Source organism: Strigops habroptila, chromosome 17 (genome assembly GCF_004027225.2).
Source record: "Strigops habroptila isolate Jane chromosome 17, bStrHab1.2.pri, whole genome shotgun sequence".
In the NCBI taxonomy this organism is placed as follows: Eukaryota; Metazoa; Chordata; class Aves; order Psittaciformes; family Psittacidae; genus Strigops; species Strigops habroptila.
In genome coordinates, this window is record NC_044293.2 from 1,489,872 (window position 1) to 1,515,783 (window position 25,912).

Genomic DNA, 25,912 nt, shown 5'->3' on the forward strand with positions numbered 1-25,912 from the left:
AGGCGGAGACAAAGCCACCAGCTGCTGGAGAAGTGCACTGAGCCATCGAACAGCTCAGCAAGCCCCCAGGGAAATACACAGTACAGTGGGTAGCTGCTGTAAGTTCTACACACAAATCCAAAAAGTACAACTGAAGAATCAGAAGCCCAATGGTGTAAACCATTCAATATCTACAATACTGACAAATGGCTGGAGATTCACTATCAGATTTTACACTCCTCTGAGACCCCAGGTCCCTTCAAATACAGGCCAGACAGAAAGCAGATTCTGTCAATAGCAAAATGGGAAGCCTGTTTTCTTTGGAAGACCACTTACTTGCAAATCACTTGCCAGGAAGATAGAAGAAATATACAGACATTACTTTATGGAGGGAGGGACACTGGAGACAGACCTGTCCACGCTCTGTAAGCACAAGAGCAAGAGCTCTTAAGTTCAGACAAAAATCCTAAGAGAAACTCCATTTCTCTTGTGCAGCACCAGATTGAAACGCCCACGAGTTCTGGATTCAAAGTCAACAGAGGCAAAACTGCAACACTGCTTATAGATCCCCCTCAGCCTGATAGAAAACAAGATTACATGAAGAAAATAAGGTACTGTTGGGTAGAAGAAAGCATTTATTCAAAATTTATTCTCATATAGCATCCTGAAAATCTCTCCCACCAGCTTGAAATCAAGGTCCATATGAGACTCATACATTTACAATGTAGAAAGGTAGTATTTCATGGCACATATAATGCAGAAAAAAAGACGAGATGACGTTACTGCAAGACCTCCTCGAGCACCAGCTCTACTAAGCTGATTAGCTAACTTTATACCCTGCCACAACTGTAATCAGAACACCTACGGCATCTGCAGAAAAAGATGCCGTCTCTGTCCCAGCTATACAGTCTACCAACTGCAAAGGCAAATTTCTCCTTAGCAAGCCAAAAATGGTGAACTGCCAACTGAGTCAAAGACTCCAATACTCCAACTGTCCTTCTCAGAATAACATTTTCAAGGATGGCAAGGGAACATACCAGTCTAGCTCCTCTGATTAAGCTGTCATCTTTGTACAGTGCATGTAGAGCTTGGCTCAGCATGATACTGAGGACCTTTGCTGAGAACTCTTTGTGTATCAACTTTACAAAAATAACTGTCATGGCCATTTCTACCCTTAGTGCTGGAATAAAATATGCTCCTGTCATATCCAATGCCCTTCAACACTATCATGTTGAAACCTATTTGATGCTCACCAAAGCTAGTACTCGTACAATCGTTACCTGCCAGAAATACTTTCTTCTCCTTATCAGGCCAATCTTCTGAATGCTGAGATGTTTTGAGACACAATAAATTATCAAACGCTGTCTGCACCAATACACTGGACCAGTTTCTTGTCTTTAACATCGTCAGAGGATAGTTAAGCAAAGAGGATAAAAAAACTAGGCAAATATTTCTTCCGATATATCTTCCAAGTTCTAAAGATTTTAAAAATATGCCTGTGATTGGCCTATCCCATGCAAAATATCAGCTCATCACTCCACTTCAAAAGCACAAGGTCATGAAGAATACTATATATGTACAGACAAGAGAAATAGGTTGGTATTACTGATCATCATTTTACTTATGCTTCCTATTCCAAAAGTAAAAATCTCCCACCATAGTTCAGCAATAAAACAGCATTTGGTGGTTTTTTCCATAGAAAGCAACTTTATCAACAATAAATTAGTGCCACCTAGTGGAGTTCAAAACGTTAACCTGGACCAGAGCCTTCAGATCTTACCTGTCTTTTACTGCACTGTCCTTAATTTATGATGTCTATAATCATCTAAATGAAATGAACGTACAAATGCGATAGATCTTCCCTGCAGCACATGCAGTTGATAAATACACCAGTATAACACGCACTTAAGGCTTCCTCAACATCTAAAAATCTGCAGAAGCAACTGATGAAGACCAATGCATGTCTTCAGCAGAAACTCAACTTTAGAGCTACTGAGCACGCAACCAATAGCTCTGCAGTTACAATAAATATGGGCAAAAAAAAACCCAAAACCAAACAAACCAACAGAAATGTTTGGTAAAATGGAAAAATAAAATTGCAGCAATTTATAACGATTTTTCCAGCAGTTTTGAAAATAAGAATGCATAGGGAGGTGTCTCTTCGAGAAGAGAAGGCTCAGGGCGGGGTGGGAGGATCTGATCCATGTATTAACGTATCTGAAGGCACGGCATCAAGAGGATGAGGCCAGAGTCTCCTCAGTGATGCCAGGCCATAGGACAAGAGGCAGCAGGCATAAACTAAAACATAGGAAGTTCCACCTGAACATGAGGAAAACCTCTTGAGTGTGAGGGTGACTGAGCATTGGAATAGGCTGCCCACAGAGACTGGGGACTCTCCTTCCCTGGAGATATTCAAGAGCTGTCTGGCCACAATCCTGAGCAATGTGTTTTAGGTGTTATTGCTTGAGCAGGGAGGTTGGACTAGACAACCTTTGCTGGTCCCTTCCAACCTCAACCATGCTATGATTCTGTGGACGAAGTGATATCATTGCACATTATTAAAAAAAAAACCAAAAAAAATATTACTATTACTCTGTGATAATGTATTTCTCTGTTTCAGCCCCTCTACAAGGGCACCAAGATAATTTATCTGCTACATAGAAGTAAAAACTATTACCATTAATCTACCCATCTGGGAGTTAATTCAAGCAACATTTACATGAGCTTCTCTACTTCTGTTAAGGGTTAGGATTGTTGCTATATGCCCAGTAGACTGAGAATGCCAAGTCTAACTATAACACTGTGCATTATCTTTGTTGAAAATTATGTTCAGAATTGGTTTGAAACATGTACAAAGAAATATCGTTATCCCCATGTTCATAATGCATGGGGAATGCATGGTGGCCAACCTTACCCAGTATTCTTCACACAGGAAATGAAAGCAATACAAGGCAGAAGAAAACCCAAAAGCATTCTAGATCTTTTGTCTTACTTTTCTTAACAACTGACTCTTAAAAACCCAAAAACATCTCAAAACATTATATAATTTCTAAGGCTAGCTGCACAGAAACATCCTATAGTCCCAAATTAGGAAAAAGTAAATCAGATGACGTAATGTAGTCTTCCAATGCTTAACACAATATATACAGCAGCAGCATAATCAAAGCTGCCCCCATTTCACTGGACTTGCTTCCGATTCCTGTAATTGTAAGCAAGACAGGAATCTGCTATTAGATAGGCTGTCCACAGTGTCCTGTAAGATAACAAGACCAGATCTCACTTATAAAAATGGAAAGCAATTACACTGGCATTTGCCAGCAACCAAACACGAAAGTGCTTTTCTGTCTCTGGACTAACAAACTGAACACAGTCCAAACAAAACAGGAGCACATACCACAATTTAAACCAAAAAGATCATCATTTGTGGTAATGAAATTCCAAGCTTTTACATACATATGAAATACAGTTATTCCATTTTCCATTGTTAAAATACCAGTTCTGGGTTTTATACAATTATAAGCAGGAGTACATCTCAAGCCATGATGCAGTGTTAACACACCAACATTTAACAAAAATAGAAGCTATAGGTGAATTAGCTGGCTATGAATTGCTCAGCAAGATAAAAAATTCTTTACAGAGAAATGCAAAAATAATGGTAATTTCCTTGAGAAGAACACATTCTTCTTTGCTAGTGTGAGCCATGCATTCTTTTCTCATGTCCCCACGTTCTACTCACTTTGCAAAGGTACAGAAGACTACAACCACAGAAAAGTAGTACTTCAAAACAGTAAGTACAATGCACAGAATGTGTGAAATAGTAAGATATGGTCAAGATGTTGAAAGATAATACACCGCCCCAAAGTTACAAAAGGAGGTTAATTCTTGTTAAAGCTTCCACATATGTAAGGAGTGAAGTATGCATCCTGTATACAACAAATATTACATTTTCTTGCTGAAACACTTGTTCTGCAGGCTACCATTTTGGCAAAATACATGTTAATTTTACAATTATGTCCAACATTTGGTTGTTCCAATAAGAATACTGATTCCCAGAGAGCTTACATTTACAATGCTATCATTTAGCTCAAATGTGACAAACTTTTTAAATTTACATCAAATATGTAAATGCAGACTCTTTAAAATGCTTTCGGATCCGACACAATGTCAGGCAGAGATATTTTTAGTTCTAATCCATTTAAAGTGCTAAATTCCAAGGGAATCAGCAGCATTGCTTTCACTCACCACTTCAACTAAATTCTTCTGGACTCACAACTCATTGCAATCTTCAAGAAAAGGAGATAAGATAACACCATTTATGTGAAGAAAATAGCTTTAGCCCTTATTTTTTAATATTTGCAGGTAGTTCCATATGTCCCAATAAACACTAAATCACAACTGCATTTGCACACAAGAGACACTGCAGAAAAACGTAAATAATGCAGTGCCTTTACACACAAAACAAGTTAGTGTGAGATTTCGTATTTCTATGTCAAGTCTTATTATTTGCATGTACCAATTTAGGTTCATGACAAACTACTACTAGGAATACACAAAAGCTTCTGAGTATGGCAGCAATCATTCTCTAGACCCGACACAGCGACTGCAGCTACCTACAAAGCCACAAGAAAACAGAATATTAAGATCGTGGATAACTGCAACAAAATCAGTTAATGACTTGGTGACATATTTAGTTTGTGATTTCATTTAAATCTAGATCCATTTTCATAAAACAAGTATTCTCCATGTACAGAGAGCTTCTTTTAACCAAAGAAAGTTTTGAAATCAGAATACACTAGGACTTCCATCTATAGATAACTGGCATAGTCAGTCTTTTCTTTGGGGATTAACATCTTCAAAAGGCAGACAGTAATTAAAACAGAGATACAGGTTATCAGAAACATAAGTGTTCATATTAAAAAGAAAGCGACTGCTTACATTTATTGCCATTGTGAGAACAGTAGAGCGTTTAGTTTTCTCATTTGCCACAAGTTATTATTTTAGCAATAAAATGAAGCAAGCACAAAGCAAAGCTTCTAACTAGTTTATTTCTACTATTGTATAAGCAATCGCAAACCATTGTTATTGATAAAATATCTGAAGTGTGTTTGCTCTGTGACTATGCACAGAGTACAGGAAAAATACAAGGTAAACAGACTATATACATTGTTTCAACAACTTTTGTCCCAAGTACAAAAGGCGCCTTTTTAACCTGAATATTCAATGTCTAGTTAGCAAACTAATGGCAACGTAACTGCTTCAGAAAACGTATATTTAAAAAAGTGTTAAAATAAATGTTCATTTAAAAACCACTTCAATACACTGCAAGCTATCTTCTGGCAGAGAGACTGAGTAAAAGAATAGGTCAGACAGAGATGAGTTTGTTTAATGCATTACTTAATGATGTTCAGATTTGCTGGTGATAAATGTAGAGGAAGATTTTCGTTCTTACAACAGCACAGAACCTAAGTGTGAAATCCTATGAAATGTTGACAGACTAAGTGTTTTAACTACCAACAGTACTACCATTTAAAAGAGCTGAGAGTGTCTAGCAAGGAAAAGATCACTGTATACATAAATTTTCTATATTTCTTCCTAACCACCCACAGGAAATCATTATTGGAAACAGCAGGTCAATTAATTTTAGAGTGAGCAGTAAGGCAGATCCTATGTGGGGGAAAAAAAAAAAAGCTTCCTCCTAAGGCTACTTTCTTCCTCTTTCCATTAAATCCATATTCTTACATGTGCTGAAAAAAAGATCACCACAACTCATTTCAACTCACATGAATGCCCGCGTATTTGCAAAGCACAGGTTTTGGCCAGTCTGAAGATTTACATTCATCTTTACTCAAGTAATAACTCTGAACCTTCCTCAGTAATCATGTTGACAGGGTGCCCACTTGACATGATCCCTCAGTACAGGTGAGACAAGTTCCTTCGTGGCTATTACATACGACTATCACTGATGTGGATAACAGCTTTGCACACATGGCTAAGTGCAGGATCCACCTCCTAATGACCGATACTATGCAGAAGCAAACTGAACAAGAGCACAAGCACTATAAAGTCACTTCTTTGTTAGGAATAAAAGCATCCTACCAAAAGAAATACCCATTTTCAAGTACCTAAACAAAATAACTTTTATTCTATTAAACAAACATTTCACAGTATAGACTTACTGTAGACCTAGCATTCATGCCAGCTTGAGGTGGAAAATTATAGTCTTCTTGATACAAACACGAGCATAGACTGCAGCACTTCACTGTTCTCGTTATTTTTGTCAGCAAAGCACAAACAACTCTAAATTTGATTGTACAAATGAAGTATTTAATGAAATATTTTACAGAGAAATGGAGAAAAATCAAAAAGCTGACTGGGCAAAGCCCAAGCAGAAAAAAAAATAAGAAAAAAAGAGGCAAAGTTAGAAGTGAATCAATATTAAATTAAACCTCTACTCCATATGCCGTTCCTCTTCTTACAGGCCAATGCGTTCTCTTAAGCAAAACTCTGCTTAAAGACCAAGGCTGAAAAAATTCTGCAGCCAATTAGCTTTCAAACTGTAGATACAAAATCCCTACTATAATAAGCAAGCAATCATTACAGAACTGAGAGATAAATAATGTTCGTTCTTCTTCTTGTAGACATACCCAGCTGTGGAAAGACGAGAGCTAGGACAGGAAAAATGCCACCGAGCTGAACATAGCTAGACAAGCTTTACAGATGTGAAACAAGGTGTATATCTAGCTAAAGTTCAATCATAATAGAAAGGACAAAGAAATAACCACCCAGAATTCTAGTGATAACAGGGAGAAAAGCTAAGGAGGATTCATACCTATTCACAAAGATTTTCACTTACAACTTCTTTCTTAATATCTATTAGTTCTTGCAGACCAAGTGTCCATAATAAACACATATACACATTTTATTTTCTTTGAAGTATTACAATATGCCTGTTATTTTTCTAACAAATACCAACCACTAGGGAGTATGTAACAGATGCTGAACACCTTCAAATTTCATCCCACAGATCATGAAGAGATTAAACTCCAAAAGGATTTAGGAGACCATGGAGTAATTCTGTATGTCTGTTCATAACCCCTAAAAGCATGTTATACTTCTAAGGGATTACCTTTTGAAAACACTACAACTGAAATATGGTTACAGTAGTCTGTTCTTTTGAATTTTGCAGGCTTATAATTTAATAAGCTACTTGGACAAGCAGCTGTTGATTATATTTTTCCAAAATGCTATACACAAGTGTCTGATGACTGTTTCTCTCACTATTAACATATTGAAAACACAAAATGAAGTTCCTGAAAAATTCTAATTAGCTGATACTCGGAGTACACATTTTGCATGCTAGATCCTGAACTGCACAAATGAATATCTTAAGCACATCCATAAGTGTTATTTATACCCACACTATAGAGAAAGTTTTAAAAAGGGTTATTTATAAGGCTTTCAAAGTACACACACGAGCGCACTGTATAAGTGCATTGTTTTGTCATAATGATGCCATAGCTTGTACAACTATTCAGCAGCTTAATATTAAGACAGCTATCATTAAAATGCATCATAGATGGAAATGTAACATCGATATCGGTTGCATATATTATTTGCTACTACACTTAACCTCTAAACACTGGCAGCGCGATGTGCTTTATATGAAGAAAATAAATGCACAAAGTAATGGAAAGTGTATTGCATAGATGATTCGGGTTTTTTTCCTTCTAACTGTAGATGTGGCAACCACAACGACATACAGGCAAAGCTTTGATGCATTTCAAAAATCCTTCCATCGCTACCCTAGAATACGCACAGTTGCACACATACATCATAAACCCAACCATTCTTGCTAAAATAAAGTGAAAGCTTATCAAAAGAATGCTCTTCCTGTCTTCTTGCATTAATAGCATTACCTAATTTATACAAACACTCCCCACGTTCACAACAAAAAACCTCACTCTGTTCAGCTAAGAAGATACCATTTTGTATTACTGATAGCAACAATAAAAACACTATAAGCTCTGTTCCTGTGGTTAATTTCTGGAAAGACCTTTTCAAGTTAAAATCAACCTTTCAGATGTCTCTATTTCTCCATTGCCTTCAGCAGAAAAAATGTCACCACAGGAATAGATTAGGTTTCACCTGTACTTACAACAGAAGCTGTTGATAATGCTACTTATAACCACCAGTCACAGATGATTTGCAGGCCAACACTCCTACTCATTGTGCCATAGTTCCTTTCAAAATGAAATTCCTACTATAGTGTACTCTCTCAATATATTATTTACACACACATCTTACATCATAGAATCATAGAATAGTTAGGGTTGGAAAGGACCTTAAGATCATCTAGTTCCAACCCCCCTGCCATGGGCAGGGACACCTCACACTAAACCAAGGCTCTGTCCAACCTGGCCTTGAACATCCATACATCTGCTCATTTAGGATAACAAACAAAACAGTTTGAGAGCTATCACTCATCAAAATGTCTCTACCATTCCCTAAAGTTCATGTTTCAAAATTTCACAATAAAAAGGTTTGAGAGTGTCAGACACTTTCCTTGCTTATATGAGGATGTCCAACGTAAAAGAAACGGAAAAACTCACCTCTCCTGGATTTGCAGCCAGAACAGGCAGAGTACAAAGGCAGCAAGACTCATCAACGTGTCACCCCACATTGCTCCAAAGTAACAGTTGAAGTAATGTTAAACCACTGTACCAGAGTAGGCCTAAGAAATCACGTCATCCTAGACCTTAACGCAAACTGAAAATTTCCCCAATCTTTACACCTTCCACAAGTTTTCTAAAGGTATCAAGGCCTAGAGTTTTGGCCACTGTATTTGTAATAGGCAAAGACTAAGCATTTCACCAATATTTTATTTTATCTTCCTAATTGCCCGATAATCCAGAGAGTATTTGTACATTTAATTAAGAGTATCTTGCATCCTGTAGATTACATCATACAATGATGAGTCACTCCCCTCTTAACCCTACCCCCAGTGTTGAGACTCCTTACAAGCCAGGACTGCTCCACATGAAACGCAATGACCAAATGGGACTGTTCTTCCACAAAACACTGCGCTAATTCTCCTGCATTCAGTCTTTCCACTTGAATGGAATAAAAACCCTTTTGAGAACAACAATTCCAGTTCCCCCCCTCCCCTTTTTTTTTCTCAGGCACACTATGGGACTCCTCAGTGCATGCACAATGCAAATAAGGCAAACTTCCTTTGAAAGAGTGATTAATATGCAAAGACAGCCTGCTTTTTCATGGGATGTGAAGAACCACCACCAAGCATTTCCAAATTCTGAGGTTTCTTCAATTATTCCCAGTGTTTATTTTAAACATAAGATTATGCAATAATACCACACATTAAGACCAATTTGCCAATATTGTGTAAACACCACCAAACTGGCTGTTCATCTTTTGTGTCATATTTAAATGCAGCCTTGGATATCCTAGATATGAAGGCACTGAAAAAAACAGGACTTGGATTTTTGAATCCTCTTCATGTCAAAAAGTCTGCATTTAAAACACACTGCAAATAACTGCATATTTTATTTTTAAGTAATGTTTAGGGATTTTTTAAATAAAACAAGAAAGTTTACAAACTTATAAACTAATTTAAATGACAACTAACTTCTGAACAAATATGTTGCAGTTCCAGCAACATTTATAGTTACAATACATGAAACATTTGGAAAAGCCCATTCAGATGTGGAGACATAAATTTTCTATTTCATTTTTATACAATTCTCATCAGTATTTTTCATCATTTATCACCTGGTCAATTACACTTTCTATGAACAACTCAGCCAGGACTCTCCCATGGAAAGGACCTTTCCATTTCAAGATCTGATATACCATACTCTGCCCAAAATGAGCTCAAAATGTAGTTTGAATGTGGTAAGTGACTCACTTCTTATTCTAACCCTTTATTTCGTACATTTCCTTTAAAGGTCCCTTCCAACCCAAACTATTCTATCTTTCTATGTTTGTATGTTTCCCAACCTTTTCACACAGGTTTAAACAGTCCCTTTCATATTCATTGACCAACATACCAAAATATTATTAAAAATAAACCAGTAACCCATAACTAACATTCTTGTTTATCTTAAAGATTGAGGTTGATAAATATCACTGATACAAGCAAACAAAATGAAGTAAATTAAATATTTAAATAACCATCTATCAGGACTATTTTTATAGCAGTAGCTATACTAAAATCGCAGAACCATTGAAGTTGGAAGGGACCTCTTGAGATCATCTAGCCCAACAGGGGAAGGTAGCTATGGCAGGTTACCCAGGAGTCTGTCCAGATGGGTTCTGAATGCCTCCATGGATGGAGGCTCCACAATCTCTCTAGGCAGCCTGTTCCAGGGGCGTGTGTTCTGTTTTCTTACATTCTGACAGGACTTTCTGTATTCCAATTTGTGCCGAATGACTCCTGTCCTGTCATCATCGGACATCACTGAAGAAAGCCTGCTTTCCTTCTTCATTCCCTGCCATCAGGTATGTATCCACACGGATTAAGGCCCCCTCCAGCCTTCTCTTCCCAGGCTAGTGTCAGCCTTCTCAACATCTCCTCGTACAAAAGATGCTCCAGTCCCTCCTGCATCTGGTAGATATTTGTATTAACTCAAAATAAATCAAATGGTCTCTCCATTCTAAGAAATTAACCGTTTCAATGGATTTCCAAATTATTTTCCACATCATTCTACCAAGTTTATACTAAATCAGGCAACTCCCAGTTTTCACAACACACCCTGCAGATCCCTGTATCTGTCTTGTCATAAGATCTAGGATGCAAATAGCTAAAGGATCAGCTACGACACATATCACGTTACTGTCTAGCCTAAACTTAATTTTCTTGCATCAGATTTACAGATATAGGGCTTCCTCCCTGCCATTATAAATTGCTCACAAAAATAGTCGTAGGATCAGTTTCTGCCATTCCCTGGTTTGAGGTCCCTCTGTGACCTGGCATTGAGCCAGTCGATGCCAAGTTTACTACTGACTTCTGTGGACAGCCAGTCTTACAGACCTTTGCTTCAGTACCTTACTTATCTGGACAGGGAAGAAACAGAACCAGCACTGTAGAAAAAGTGAACAACTAAAGACTTGAACTGAAAACCTCTCCCCTTCATTTTTAAATCTGAGGTCTCATTTTGAATATAGAGTAGAAAGTTGAGACACATTAGTCTTTAGGTGCAAGCATGTTATTTTCTTCCAACGTAACACAGCTCCCTTGTTTCTTCTGCAAATATGCAGGTCTAAATGATTACTACATATCCATACTGATTATTCACTTTCTAAGTGTGATGGCTCAAGAATTTGGATAACTCATCCAGCTATTAAGTCGAGTACTATGTGAATATACCCACAGCTGCTGCTTCTTGAGAGACTCTGGTATCTTAACGCAATTTGCACTTGCTTAGCAGGATAAACCTTCCATTGTTAGCTGTTCTCCAAAAATTAGCTTTGCCATCAGCAGCTGCCTAAAGATCTGAAGTTATCAAGACTAAGGCTATTGATGTTCTACATTTGTCCAAACTATTAATAGTTTTGCTAAAGTACCTACATCCACTGCTTGCCATAAAATAGAAAAAACTTCAGATGTCAAAGCACACAGTGAGGTCCAAAAAGCGCTGTAACAGAAACCGTCTGGCAGCCTTGATCATTTTCAAATACACAATCATCTACACCATACACCTCAACATGTTTTGGCACAAGTTTTTCTTTCATTTATCCTTAGAAGGTGTAGAAGGTATGATTCACTGTATGGACAGCAATTAACTGCCTTATCATAATCTTCTACAGATATAGGGGAAGCTCCTGGACTTGAACTGTAAGTAGAAAATATTTTAATGTGAAGTTGATCCTTGATTTTTATCTATTCCACTTTCTTCAGGCACCTATATTGTAAACTAAAAAACCACAGAAAAATCTTCTTCTGGTACTTAGTAGTGACTGCCTCAGACACTTACAAACGCAATGTATCAGAAGGGCCTGACAGCCTGCCATTTGGCTCTCACGGTAACTTCAAAAGGCAACGTTCCTAATGAGCAGCTGCAGTGGGGAAGCTGCATTTCAACACCATGAACTGAAAGGGCATAATGGCACTACCGCCAAACCCACCTAATTTACATCCCTTTGCATTAGCAAGGGCTTTAAACGATGGTAATGTGTTTTCCTAAACAAAAGAAGCCAGAGCCAGCATAGATCTGACCTTCAAATTTGCTTCTGTGATTTTTATGTCTCAAAGTCTATTTGCCTGGTGGCTCTTTTTTCCCTCCAGGCCTTGCAATGATAACTGACACATCAGTCCTATGAAAACATGCGCAAAGGACACCACTCAGGAAAGTGGAGATGCCTGGGAGCTGTAGTTCTTTACAGACACACCCTCATTCAAGTCACTCCCAGGCATTCTCCTTGGTTTAGAAAGCTATTGTAAGAAGACAATTTTGTTTCCTGAATGTTTTCAAACTTTTATATTTATGATTACGTTGCTTTACTTATTTTCTCTCACATTTCAGATCTCTGTGAGCATACCGAATTGGGAAAACAACAAAGACACCATCTTTTCACTGCACCTGAAAAACACTGTAATGGCCCCTACTTGAATTTTTCTGATAGTTCCCTGCAGAAAAGCTATGATACACACTTACAAAGATGATCACTTCTCCAGTCTGCTTACACAGGCATTTCTGCAAGTTCGTATCATCTTCCTATTTGCAAGTTGTGAGTTAAGAGTACAATAGAATTGTTATTGATAGATCAAACCGTACTGAAGCATACTGCCAAGTATGCTAAACCAGTGCTTCAAAAGCCACATAAGAAAAACAACAACAATAAAAAATTGTGTGTTTTCTATACAAACAGTATCACCAGGTGTGTTAAATAATGAGTTAAAACGCAGGACGGCCTTTCAAATGGCAAAATAAAATGTGCTTTTGTCTCTTACTAAAGCTATTTTTCTGTTCCTCGCAGACTGATGGCAGCAGATGCAGTATCCCCTCCTCCTCCCCTATCAATTGGTTCTGCTTTACTGCCAGCCAGTCAAAATAATTCTACGGCACTAACCACCCCCCCTGCAAAAAAAAAACCAACCAAAAAAACCCCAAAAAACAAAACAACAAAACAACCAATCACACACACACTCCCTCAAAAAAACACCAACCAAAAAAACCCCGCTCCATGCCACTCCCTATCAACAAGAAACCAGTCACTTATACCCAATGGCAGAAAAGTCTATCATTAAAACACATTTCTGGAGATGCACCAAGAAAAGTGAAGGCACTTCCATCCTGGAGAGCAGCCACAAACTTTAACTCAAAACCTGGGTACTCAGTAATTTACTGTTATATTAAATATACTTAAAAAAAAAAAGAATCCAAAACCACACCATCCCCAAAATCCAACAGTTAAGCCAGGACTCTTCAAGTTCATACATCAAGAGGATAAAACTTATACAGAATACTCTCTGTTATTTAGGAAACCATAGTTCTCAGGATGTAAATGAAAGGAGGCGAGCCATCTATAAATCAGCTTGCAAATTATAAAAAAATGTTTTAATAGTAGATTAAATAAATCACCACTGTCATAGGCCACAGGAATAAGTACAAAATGTGGAATTATTCTAAAAGATGTAAAGGCATAGTTTTGTTCTGAACCTACCACATAACTGTTGCTCAGACAACAGTCTCTTCAGGGATTCTTCCCTAATAAGCATCTATCTTTTGCCTCCTCTTACATTTAAGCTACTATAAAGCTGCAGTTAGGGTTTCTTTATTAGCATTATCATAGCTGCTCCCCCTCTTTCGCTGACATCTCCTTCAATATCATAGCTTCCAAAGCCCAAAGCAATAACCTTTCTTCCCCCATGACAGATTGTGGTGAGGTCAGCTGGGAAAAAAAGAAGGGACAAGCTTTAGCAGACCAAAGCATCCTTTAGCGTGAAAAGCACAACTGATGTGATGGGTGCTGCTTTTACCATAAACAGTGCTGCTGCTTTGTTCTAGCTTTTTAATATTTTATTTGGTTTTTGTGTTCTCCATTTTATGCTGATTTCACAGTCCAGTTCCAGCTGTGCAACTCCCTAGGCACTCTATGCATTTGTAATTATTATTATTGGATAAACATGTATTTGAGTGGGGCAACAGATGATATGCAGATAATTTTTCTTTGCTTACTCCCATCTACTTGCCCTGAAATAAAAAAATGCTTTATTCTTCCCTCCCACAGCTGAGAAAGCCTGTGTGAATGTGTCAAGAGAGGCAACAGCTACAGAATCACATATAGTAGTCTGGCATTTTACAATGGTTGAGATCAAGAATGTATGCAGAGATGGTGATTGAAGGGTGTGGCTGAGCCAGATGCAGAGCTGGCTACCAAGAGGAACTGTGCTAAAAATGGAAAGACAACATACCCTCAATTTGTAATATATACTCTATATATAATATAATGGTTTAAACTATAACAAAGAGAAGCTATACAGTAATGCTTATGACACAGGAGAGTTGTGTATCGTTAAGAACGGGTTTTGGGTTGATGTTAAACAGGTGGCTTGATTTGGCAACAGACTTGAGCACACTGGTGGCAGTGGTCCGCCATGACAGGAGCTGGAATTGAGCCACAACAAGATAGCAATTCTTACTGCATGAGCAGGCAAAGCTACAGCAGAAGTAATTGCTTAAGGAGATAAAGAATCATCAGTATGGGAATGAGGCAGTGAGGGGTTGTGGTAGTTAAGGACAGCACTGAAGCAAGGGGTGAAAAGAAGCTGTGCAGTGAGGTCTGTAACAGCAGTGATGGGAAAGAATAGTGCACTGGGGTACACTGCAAGGACACAGAAACGGGTACAAGAGCTATCCGGTGATAGCAGGGATCTGGACAGAGCGTGAGCTTTCCTGAGATAGCAACAGCAGTGATTGGTAAGTAGTTATGAAACGATGAGCGGAGAAAAGACTGCAAGTAGTAAAGGCAATGACAGTTCTGAGGTAAAGATAGCACGGACAATCAGTGTGGGTGCTTCAGGCCACGATGCTTGCCAAGAAGAGGGAGCTGGAGGGAGCGTATGACGAGCTGTAGGACAGGACAGAGAGAAAACACTCATATTGCCAAGAGTGGGCGCAGAAGGCTCTGGGGAACACTTCCTAGGGAGTGTGCGTAAGGACAAGGAGCAAGGAGCTTGGGGCGACGAGGCTCGCTGAAGGATGGCGACAGGAGCGCGGTCTCGCTGGCGGAGGGGGCGGCGTCAGCACAGGCGTGGCCGTAACCGCACCCAACCAACCTGCCGTCTCCCGGGGCAAGGCGGGGCCGGCACCGGGCCTTCACCGACGATGGCGACCCAAGCGCCGCTCCCTTAACAGCACCGGCCCTTGGCCGGCGTCCCCCCGTCATGGCTCCCCTCCGGTTTTCTGCTTTCTTACAGCTGCTCCAGCCCCCGCCTCTAATTGCGATCGCACCTCTCCCTTCCCCGCGCCCGCTGCAATCTCTGCCCCGCACATGCACCGCTTGCAAGAAGGAGGGCGGATGGGCGGCGGCGGAGGCGGACACCGCCGCGTAGCACAGTAGCATCCTTAAGGTTCACAATGAAAGCCGACGCGACAAGGAAAATCCACCGCCTCCTCGCACGGTGACACCATTAACACAGCGCACGTAGCATCCTCGCTGCTTCGCTCGCGTCCTCCTTCCCCATCCCCATTGTCTGGGATTCACTTCACACCGAAAGCCCAGCCCGGGGGAGGCGGGTTCCCGCGGGGGGAGAGATTCCTCCCGTCGCACCCGTGGACAGCCGCGCCAGAGCGCAGAAGAAGCCGCTCGCTCCCACCCTTCTCACCTACCCTCCTCCTCCCCCCTCCGCGTTCTCCTGTCAAATTCGCACAGCCCGAGCCATCTTGCCCCTCCGGTTCCCACGACAGCCAACAATGTGCGCGAACCAGCCGCCCCATCACGCACACCGGGCGCGGCTGGCGGGGGGGACCCCACCACAGGCTGTCTCCCTGCCAAGCCCAGCAGAAGCGTAACGCAGAGCAGCGGCGGCGGGGTCCGCCCGACCCTATTGTTCGCGCCGCCAGGTCTCGGCACTACCCCGCCCCAGGTCCCGGCAGCTCCGCACCGCCGCGGCGTACCTGCGGTTCCAAGCAAAACCAACGTCCAGGGCAACACGGTGGCTAGCAGCATCGCAGCCGACCGAGGGGACAGGGAGCCGGTAGTGAAACAGCCTTTTCCTGCAGTTCGGAAGAAACGCAGCTCGCTTCTTTGACGTTTATTTTCCCTTTTTTCCCCCACTCGCCTTCCCTCGCCGCTCCTCCCGCTGCCGGCCGCGCTCCGTCCCCGTTACCGCGCACTCCTCACACCGCCTTCTGCCGGCTGCGCCCCGGCCGCGTCCCGGCGCCGCCGCACTGACTGACAGGCGGCCTCAGCACCGCGGCCCGGATCCCTGCGCCACCGGCCTGGCGCGGCGGCTGGCACCGCCGTGTTCTTCCACCCGCGCCCGCCTCAAATAGTACAGCGCGGGCCGCGGAGAGGGGGTCTGAAGCTTCGAGGGGCGCTGCAGGTCCCCTGCGAAACGCGGTGCGGATCGCGGAACTGGCGCCCGACCCGCGGAGGAGCCTCCCGAGGCTCGGGCGCGCTGAGGCTCGGGGCAGGGCAGCGGCGGTGGTCCCTTAGGGGGTAACTTATTGCCATGAAGGAGACCAGAGAAATTGACCAGTGCGCGGTTTTGATTTCCTCCCCGGTTTGCCCTGCACATGCCTAAGGAAGTACCTGCAGGAAGACAGGTGGGAAACCAAGACGGCAAGGAAAGGACATTTTGTCAATCCCCTATGCTTCGTGTGGGCTTTTGTTCTATTTTTGCATGAGAATGCCGACCAGAGCCTGCTCAGGAGGCACAGAGCCAGGAGTTCTCACAGTTCTCCTAGTCTCAGGAGTTGTCACAGTTCTGCCATCTCGCTTGTGGCAAAAGCCAGGACAGCACTGTGGATGAAGAGATGCTGGGTAGAGGAAGGAGGATGCCCACCTTTTGAATCATTTCTGCAAGGCCTCCCTTCACATGGCTCCCTCTGAGCACCCCCGACTCACACAGACAGTATATCAATCTGTTCTAGTGAGTTGCATGTTTGTGCATATATACAGGATATCTTGATGTTCAACTTCTTGTCTACACCAACACCCACAGCAGCAACTCTTCTTCAAGATCTGAAAGGCAGTGGGCACTCAGCTACAGTGTCAAAGATTACGTGGATTCAATAATAGGTGGACAGAAAAAAAAGAGAATGGTGGAAGTCCATTTTGAACTAGAATTACATTATAATCAACAAAGCTTGTCTCTGTCAGACTCTCGTGTCTTAACAGCGGTACTCCAGCAGCTTCCCAAACTACAGGAATTGCTAAAAGCCCTCATTACTTGAGCATAGTATTTACTTGCTTTGGGATCTGTGAACATGGGGATCTGTGCTTTAAGGGGGAGAAAGTTCTTAGGAAAAAACAATAAAATTTAAGCATTTATTTTATTCAGGTGTAGCCTACAGTTTGTGTTTTCACTAGTATTAGAAAAAAGCACTTGAAGTAGACTTCTGTCATAACATGCAAAATAATTTGGCTTAGTTGGCTAATTGTAGTTGCCATTTAAAATGAAATAAGAAATATCTAGACTAGTTGTGAACATATAAGGACTACTAATGACAGATTTTTTTTAGCAGAAAACTGCCAGGTAGAAGCCATTTAGGCAGAAGATAGACCGCTCAGATAAACAGACAATACCCTTTGAATATAATTTGACACCAGCATTTCAACAATATTATAATTTAGTCAATCCATTCCAGTATTTTGCTGTTAGTGGTCTCAAGAATCATTCTAGGCCAGATCATATTCTTTTATTATATCCTTTTCCATTTGAGCAATCCCTTCCCCCTTTTCATTTTGTAAAAACCCTTCTCTAAAAGAAACAACAAAATTACTTATTGCACTGTGATTGAAAACATACCTTCTCTGCTCCTTTGGTCTACCTAGCCTCATACTGGATTGATTATCTGCAGAGAGCAACCTTGCTCAACCATGCCAGGGGCTATTACTTGACTCCCTCCTCTCCCTGTTCACACCAATCCCCACTATCCTGCAGACTAGCATTCCTGGACTCTGTATTTCCCCTCCACCTCCAACATAAGGTCACTCATCCAGGAAGATGCCAATATTGAATTAAAGTTTTTCAGATCATACAGATGCTCAGCTCAAACCACTTCGGAATAGAAAACAGATCTCTCACTAAGAGTATTTGTTTGTGATAACCCTTAGAAGAAGTTATATCCTTTATCCTGAAAACAGCCAATCTCCGAACACATTAGGTAGTATACTCTTTATAGGAGGAAAAGTAAGTTTACATCAGTTATCACACAACTTTAGCAGATTAAATCAACTAATGGCTGTACACGAGAGGCAGGATCTCTATCATCCATCAAACCAGAACATCTTGCAAGACTCCCACCTTGTTTCTCCATCCTTTCAACTGCTGGTTGACAAATGTGGATAAACATAGTTGTGAGCCATCTGCTTCCCCTTGGGTCTCCCCTCCTCTCTGCCATCAACTTTCTCAATGAGCTTGTCCCAGAAAAAAGTTACCCCTAAAGATAACAAAGCATGGTTCCATGAGATGTGGTCTTTTTTTATACTAACTCCACCAGCTGGATTTCTGGCACTAGGGAATTTGAGTCTCTGTCCTGAGCAGTTAAATAAACTCTTTTGCATTCAGCCAGATTAGTGTCCAATCACTTCCTACAGAGAAAAGAGGCTGAGTTGTCATACTGTTATTAGTACTGTCAGAAGTAGTTTGTAGAATTAGTTCTGGTTCCCAGAGGTCTTACACAAGTGTCTTTTTCTTTCCATTCACCACAAAGAATATCCAGATAGACATCTACCTTGTAAAAATTACACATATAGCATTCATAATAAGAGATCTGGGAGTGCACAGGTCATTGTATATTGAACAAGGAAGCTATAACACTAACTCATAAGATGCAACTGTCCATTTTTATAAACAGACTTTTCTATGAAATCTGGCATCATCTCAGCAATACAGCCAAATACTTGCAAAACAGTATTTGTATGTGTTGAACTATAGTCTCACACAGAACATTTAATCTAAGGCAACTTTTTTCCCCAAAAGCTGACATTGCATAACATTGGAACAGAAAGATATATGAAGAAAGATTGTTGCATAGAACAAATAGCATGAATTATTATATACTGTGAGTAGTTTGTATTAGAGATATAGTATATCTTTATTCCTATTAAGCAATCCTTCGTCCATGACATAGTACTAATTCTCAGGGTAAGTAAAAGGAAGTACTCCCATGGAAGTCAGTGTAAAAAACATCCCAATCCCTCTCCAACTCAGTGGCAGAGCAGAGAACAGGAGAAGCAGGGGGCACCATTTCACTTGTAGCAGAATTCAAGAACCGTGAACTTCTCCCACCTCCATTCAAAAGATTTGACAGAGCAAAGACACCAAATGTCTACCCTGAAATTAAGCTTCTAAGTAATTTAAAAACAAAATCGTGGATTTTGTAAAAGTCCAGTAGAGACCAGTCCCAAGCATATCCAAATCAAATGAAGTGTTCCCAGTACATTACCTGAAACATCTCCCCCACCCCCCCCCCTTTTTTTTGCTGTTAACAGATGTGTATGGGCCATGTCCATGCATTTCTTTTCCTTAATCTATAAATCAAAAATGGCATATCACACAAATCAATAATTGAAACAAGTCTCAATTATTGGCTTCATTGAGTACTTTGCACAAAAATGAACAGGCAATTTGGATCAAGTTTTCTCCCAGGTTGAAAAACAGCATCCATGATATCTCTATCAAATGAATGCTACTTCTACTATGCAAATACGAGAACAAGTAAACTAGAGATTTAACCATAAAGGCATTTCACAGAGTAAGTGCAACTTCAGCATCATAGAAAGATTGCAAAATAACCCTCTGTAGGCAGCATTCCCCTTTTCCTGACATAACTCTTCACTGGTTGGTGTTTGAGGCAGGATTATTACAGGATGCACTGGAAATTCTCTATGACTTGAAAGCATCATGTGGGGTCAAGAGAGGACTTCAGCTGTCAAACTAAAGAAATAACATAGCAGACAGTTATGTTTTGTAGTCAGTCTTTGAGAAAAGTTTACAATCTAAAATTGCTACTGAGGTCAAATCCCAAGATTCAAACCTGATGCAACAGGACAGTAATAACCATTGCTATAATGACAGCTGTTGTATGTCCATCATTGAAAAGCAACATAAATAGTTTTTATCAAATTGCCCCTTATGCTAGCATCATTAAGGAGAGGTAGTCTGCAAAGAATTACTTGGGGTTTTCTGTGGGAACCATTAGACCCAGATTTATAAACCACAAAGCAGACTTATTACTTATTTGTAGGCTACAGAAAATGGGCATAATTAGTGGCACACTGAGGGAATGCACTTCAATAGTCTCTCTGGTCAAAGTGTTGTTCTATGCTGTGTATTTAGTATGATGGATAACACCACTATGCAAAATGCACCTCAAATCAATATTCTTCTTCACAGGTAGGCAATACAAGCACATAATACAAGTCCCTTAAAATATCCTTCTCTTTGTCACAGATTATTTTGTAAGGAAGTCTTAAAGAAAAAAAGAAAAAGTATCTTCCCTTCCTCTTTTAGGTAGTAAGGCTTTACAAAACTATTAAGGATCTTCTGGTGATGACACAAACCACAAGCATGAAGAACAAGTAATCAGAATTTAAGAGGTTAAATTACAGTCCAGAAATTCAGAATCTTGGCATTAAAAACATACATGTTTTATCTCCATACCTGGAACAAACTCCAACACTGATCTCAGCATTTGTCCTACTCTGGGATTCAGCTTGTCACATCTGTGCACATTGGTAATTGTTCCATGCACAGAACTAAGAAAATATGCACATGACTGCTGTTAATCCATTCATGAAAATATCCAGGCAAAGAGACTTAATGAAGATAGTATGTCAGTTTGACACACAATGGAACTGTCATCCACAATCTAATGGCATTCCTAGATGTTATCTGGCAGTTACTTCCCATGTAGTTTTGGAAATAAATCTTCCATCTTTGAAGTTACAACTTTAAATTTAATGTGTATGCTTCCTTGTATAAAATGATTATACTTACAGTGTGCAGTAAGTGTCTCATTTTAATGTTTTTATTCCATCCAGTCAAATCTGATGTCTTAATTCAGAAGAGAGACTCTAGCTGATCAGAATCACAGAAAACAAGGGGGTTTTAAAGAGTACATGAGGATGAATTGCCTGTTCTTTTACACTCTTGCCGTGGTATCACTAGTATTTATTTTAATTGGAAGCATTCTGATTAGCCAAGGCATTTAAAGCATATCCATCACCCAGTGCCTCTAAATAATAGTATAACCATCACATACCTACCTATTTTAAAAGAACAGCTGTTCTACTTTCATTTATACTAGTGTTAATGAGAAGACTCACCATCATAGTATGTGGAGTAATACAAGTGTAAAACCAGTATACTCAAAAGTAGAATAGAAGAGACTAGAACATTAGGGTGTCTCTGGCTAAACATTTGGTAGCAAGTAATAAATGGTTATCTTAATTGGAAAAATCCATCCCTCAGTCTGCTTTTATTTAAAAAAGTATAAATATGCCTGACAGGAATATTCAAGCACATATGAAAGTTATGAGAAACCACATTCTATCAACATGGAGCTCCATTTCACATTTAGTCCCAAGCTAAACAGATTTTTTTCCACTGAACTGATCTAAAGCATAAATGACCAGAGCACTGTAGCAACTTAATGAATGTTCCCCCATCCCCCAACAGTAAACAAGTTACCCAAGAGACAGCGTAAAAAGATCTTTTATAACCCTTTGCTCCTCTTCTTCCTAGCCACAAGGGTGGTACCTGCTCCTCTTGTAAGAAGGCAAAGGTAGCTCCTTTAAAGTCAAGGCTCCAGAAGCTGAATCTTGCCATTCTTTCCATTTCTGTGCAAGCAAGTTGTACCAAGTAGTGACATAGTAAAAAGAATAATGCAATGGGGGTGTGCGTGTGTGTGCGCGCACGCGTGCAAGTTATAAATAAAATGTAAGCTTCTGTCTTCATCGGGGGAGAAAATAAAAACAGAGAATAAAGAGATTTGAAACTATGGCAGTGTAAAGGAAATGTGATGTTAAAGCAGCAATAATAGCTCTGCAAACAGTTTTCATATTGTTTCGTAGCTGGCACATAGCACATATTTATGTATTTTGGAGAAGACCCATCTGCACTGCAGACTGAGAAGACTGCCAGTTGCTGGGGATTTTTCCCCTTAGAAGACCTGGCGCTAAGAAACTTCATTCTCTAAATCCCCTCCATCAGACCAGAAAGAGGGTCTTCAGCTTCCTACTGGAAGTCTTCACTGTTCCCCTTAGTTTCTGTTTACACCCTGCTCTTAAACAGCAATCAGAAGGCTTTGTCCTTTGCTGTTCCACAAACTGTCCAGTTGTATCACCAGCTAAAGAATTGCAACTACCTCTGAAGTCAAGTTCTCTGAAACAACTTGAGCAGTACTGTGCTTTAAACTTTCCTGTAGCTGAAACGCAACTAAACAGGATTATGCTGATTACATAAAACCACCTCAGGTAGACAGTCACTCAAACAGGAGGAGGAAAAATTCCATTTAAAAATCAGCCCAGAGCATGGTTTAAGGTAACATGCAGTGTTTTCTCCTGCCTTTCGGGGTTACCTTCTGTTTCCTCAGCATTTTTAGTTGCAGCTAGATTTAAGGCATAGAAGAATAAGACTAGTAATAGAATCTCAATCTCTGATGGTGTTTTCAGCCTTATATGTCTCAAAATATTTTAGAGAGGATAAAAATATGAGGAAAGTAATGTTTCTATTTTTGCATAATGATCTTAAGATGGTGCTGAAATGCAGTGAGAAAGAAAAGGTCCTAAAAATGTCTTGCTGTTGAGGCAGATTCATTGTTCTTGAACAGAATAGATCCTCTGCTTTATTACCAAAGACTGGATTGAGGCTTGGGGATACATAATATCCTGGAAACAGATCAGGTTGTTTTGAGGCAACTACCCAGACACATCTGGGTAGTTGCCTTATTCGGGATGTTAAAGTTCAGCCATGATATCTTTTGGCACCACATTAATATTTTAATCTTTGCCATAAGCAGTCTGGTAGCATACCTAGGGGGCACATTCTCATGCGAAAATCACCAAGCGATGCCAGTGCAGCTGTTGCCCATTCAGTCCAGATTATGATTTTCTAAACTTTGTCTGGTGAATCTTCTCTTGATTTCTAAAGTCAGTTTTTATCGTTGCTCTTCTTGCACTGTAATCTCCAATCCAAATTAGTATTAAATAATCTCCTGAATACCAAATGATAGGATGTAGACAGGTACTCCATGCCCTTGCAGGGCAGGGCATTGTTTGTTATATAATGCATTTCACATTAGTAGATGTGGCAGTTTGTATTTACACATATAGGTAAAAGGTCTTAGGCTAGCATAAATGCTAATCAGGCTGTCACAATAGGATTAGGGTGATGTCTGGGATGCATGGTATTAGCTCTCTTCGCAGGATAAGTTTCATCTCTAACGAGGTAGTTGTTAGGTAACACATAAATGGCTCTGTGCCTATAGTTATAGCATGAGCAATACCAGATGATGCAAGATGATGCATTTCTTTTGCAGATGTCTACCATCTGCACAGCGGCACCAGCTTATTTTGGAGAAGGGCCGTACTCATTATGAGAGTTAAAAAGAGAAGACTTGCTAACAGTCAGAATCCTCTTTGAAGACTGAGATCTTAGTCATGTAGGACACTCAGGGACATACACTGCATTCGGCAGTCAGCTTGTCCCTACGGTATATAACTTAGGGTATAAAGTCTATAACTTAGGGTATAAAGTCTAATCTAAATCAAGGAGTTTCGCATTTCTAAGTATGTATTGGACCACTACTAATAAGCATGACTGCTTTCAGCGCCCTAGTAAGGATCATAAACAATCTAACTGATTTCCTTAACACTATCTGCAAGACAATTCTCCATCATCTATTCTGCACCAAGTTTTATTTTCAATGATAGAACAATTAGAACAGAAGTCAAACTCCATATGAGAAAATAGGGTCCACGTGACATGATGCTTATCTGTGAAAAGTAATTCCTGAAGGGGAACAGAAGCACAGAGCATTCTAACCATCCTGATGGTACCAGATCAAAGTGTATTAAAGGCTCTTAAAAGTCATATTTCATGTGACAAATCTAAACTGTGATTTGTTCTTTCAAGTGTATTTGATATTACAAAACCTTTGTATCTTGCTCTCTTTGGCCAGTTTTAGGGTTTTTTTTCTTCTTATGCCAGTTCCATATTAGAAGGGATGTAAAACCTTTTCTTCTGAAAGCCAAGCTATTCTGTAAGGATGTTTTCTGAATGGAAGTCATTGCCTTTCTACAGCACACACTCCTTTTCTATTTCTCTTTTTTTTTAAACCTAAAACAGCCCCTTGGGCATCCTAACCTTCATTGGCACAAGCACTATATCAGAGGAAATGACTCATAATTGCACAAGCAATCAATATCTACAATGCATTTCTGTCCTAGTATTACTAAGAGTCATATGTCCATATAAGCAGGCCATTAAATATAGCCATTTGTAACATGCTTAAGTTTGATATCAGCATTTACTTTATAAAAGATAAAATGGTTATGAAAGTTGTTGCAGTGGGCAAAGAAATCGCATTGCCAATTTAGCAGGTTTCCATCTTGTGTATCTGACCAAGTTTCATTTCTAAAATAATCCTACCAAAAAGAGTCTTCTGATCCTGAAGGCAGCCAAAAGACTATGTGCCTAGGGTCAGGTTGGTAATTCTATAGCAGTATTTGACTTTAAATGTACCTGTGCATGCCTGAAGTACTAATAAATCAGCAATGAAGTAGCAAATACTAAAGGGTAACATTTACACAAAACGCCACTGTTCTCCAGGGTACATAACCTACTTCACAAAATTCCTCTGAGTTGCGCCTTAACGTTAACCGGAGACCTGTGTAAAATGAAGGAAACTGTTGAAGGCTTCCCTAAGGCCTGCAAGAAAATACCTTGTAGAGGTTCTCTAGAGCACAGGGAACACCAGGGTTCTGTGACTACTAAAGATTTTCTACCAAAAATTCTGTAGGGTAGCAGCAGGAAATTTAACATTGCCTTGTTTCACTTCACTTTACACTCACTTGAAGGTGCTGGGTGAAAGCTCAAGAGCCTGGTGGTCTTCTAAAACTATTTACAGTATTTGGCTTACCTCATTTTCTTGCTCTTCCCTTATTATCAGCTCTTGCACCATCTTTACAGACACTTGTTTAGCAAATACTATTCTTCATCTTTCTCCCAAGATGAAGTGCCAAAGCAGTAGACATGGTCTGAAGCAGTTGTAACATCTTACATAATTTCTCTGTATAGAGAATAACTACCAAGCAGTGTTAAGGAAAGAATAAGGCTGAAAGCTGGCATTTAAATGGAGGAACATAATATAACATCCTTAATGGAGTACACTAAGGGTGGGATTCATCTCAGCTGGGTTAATCTCAACATCTAAAGCAGAAGTCAGGAACAGGTCAAATAGAGACACCTGTCAGAGGAGCAGAGGGGAGGTATATAGGTGTGAATATCTTCATTGTACAGTTTTGAAATCGTTTCAGCCAGAGCTTTCAGATATAGCTTGACTTTTATCGTTGTGCAGGATAATCCAGAAGTTGTTGCATTAGAAAGCAGGCCATGCCTTTACTCTGAAAATTATCCAAACATTTAACATCAATAGAAATAAATTTTCAGCTTCCTTACACAATTCATTTCTGCTCTTTATCAACAATAGTGGTATTTGAAGAACATTAATACTGTCATACA

General features: G+C 40.1%; 1 protein-coding gene across 8 annotated transcripts in view; it reads right to left on the reverse strand.

The window, feature by feature from the left end:
* The window catches only part of NCAM1 (neural cell adhesion molecule 1), a 108,428-nt gene extending 91,947 nt beyond the window's left edge, over positions 1 to 16,481 (reverse strand). For all 8 annotated transcript variants that reach the window (XM_030505288.1, XM_030505284.1, XM_030505287.1 and 5 more), the window contains exon 1: positions 16,116 to 16,481. In XM_030505288.1, the coding sequence (XP_030361148.1) occupies positions 16,116 to 16,167 (52 nt within the window). In that variant the 5' untranslated portion in view covers positions 16,168 to 16,481. The remainder of the gene's footprint in view (positions 1 to 16,115) is intronic.
* Between the last annotated feature and the right edge of the window lie 9,431 nt (positions 16,482 to 25,912).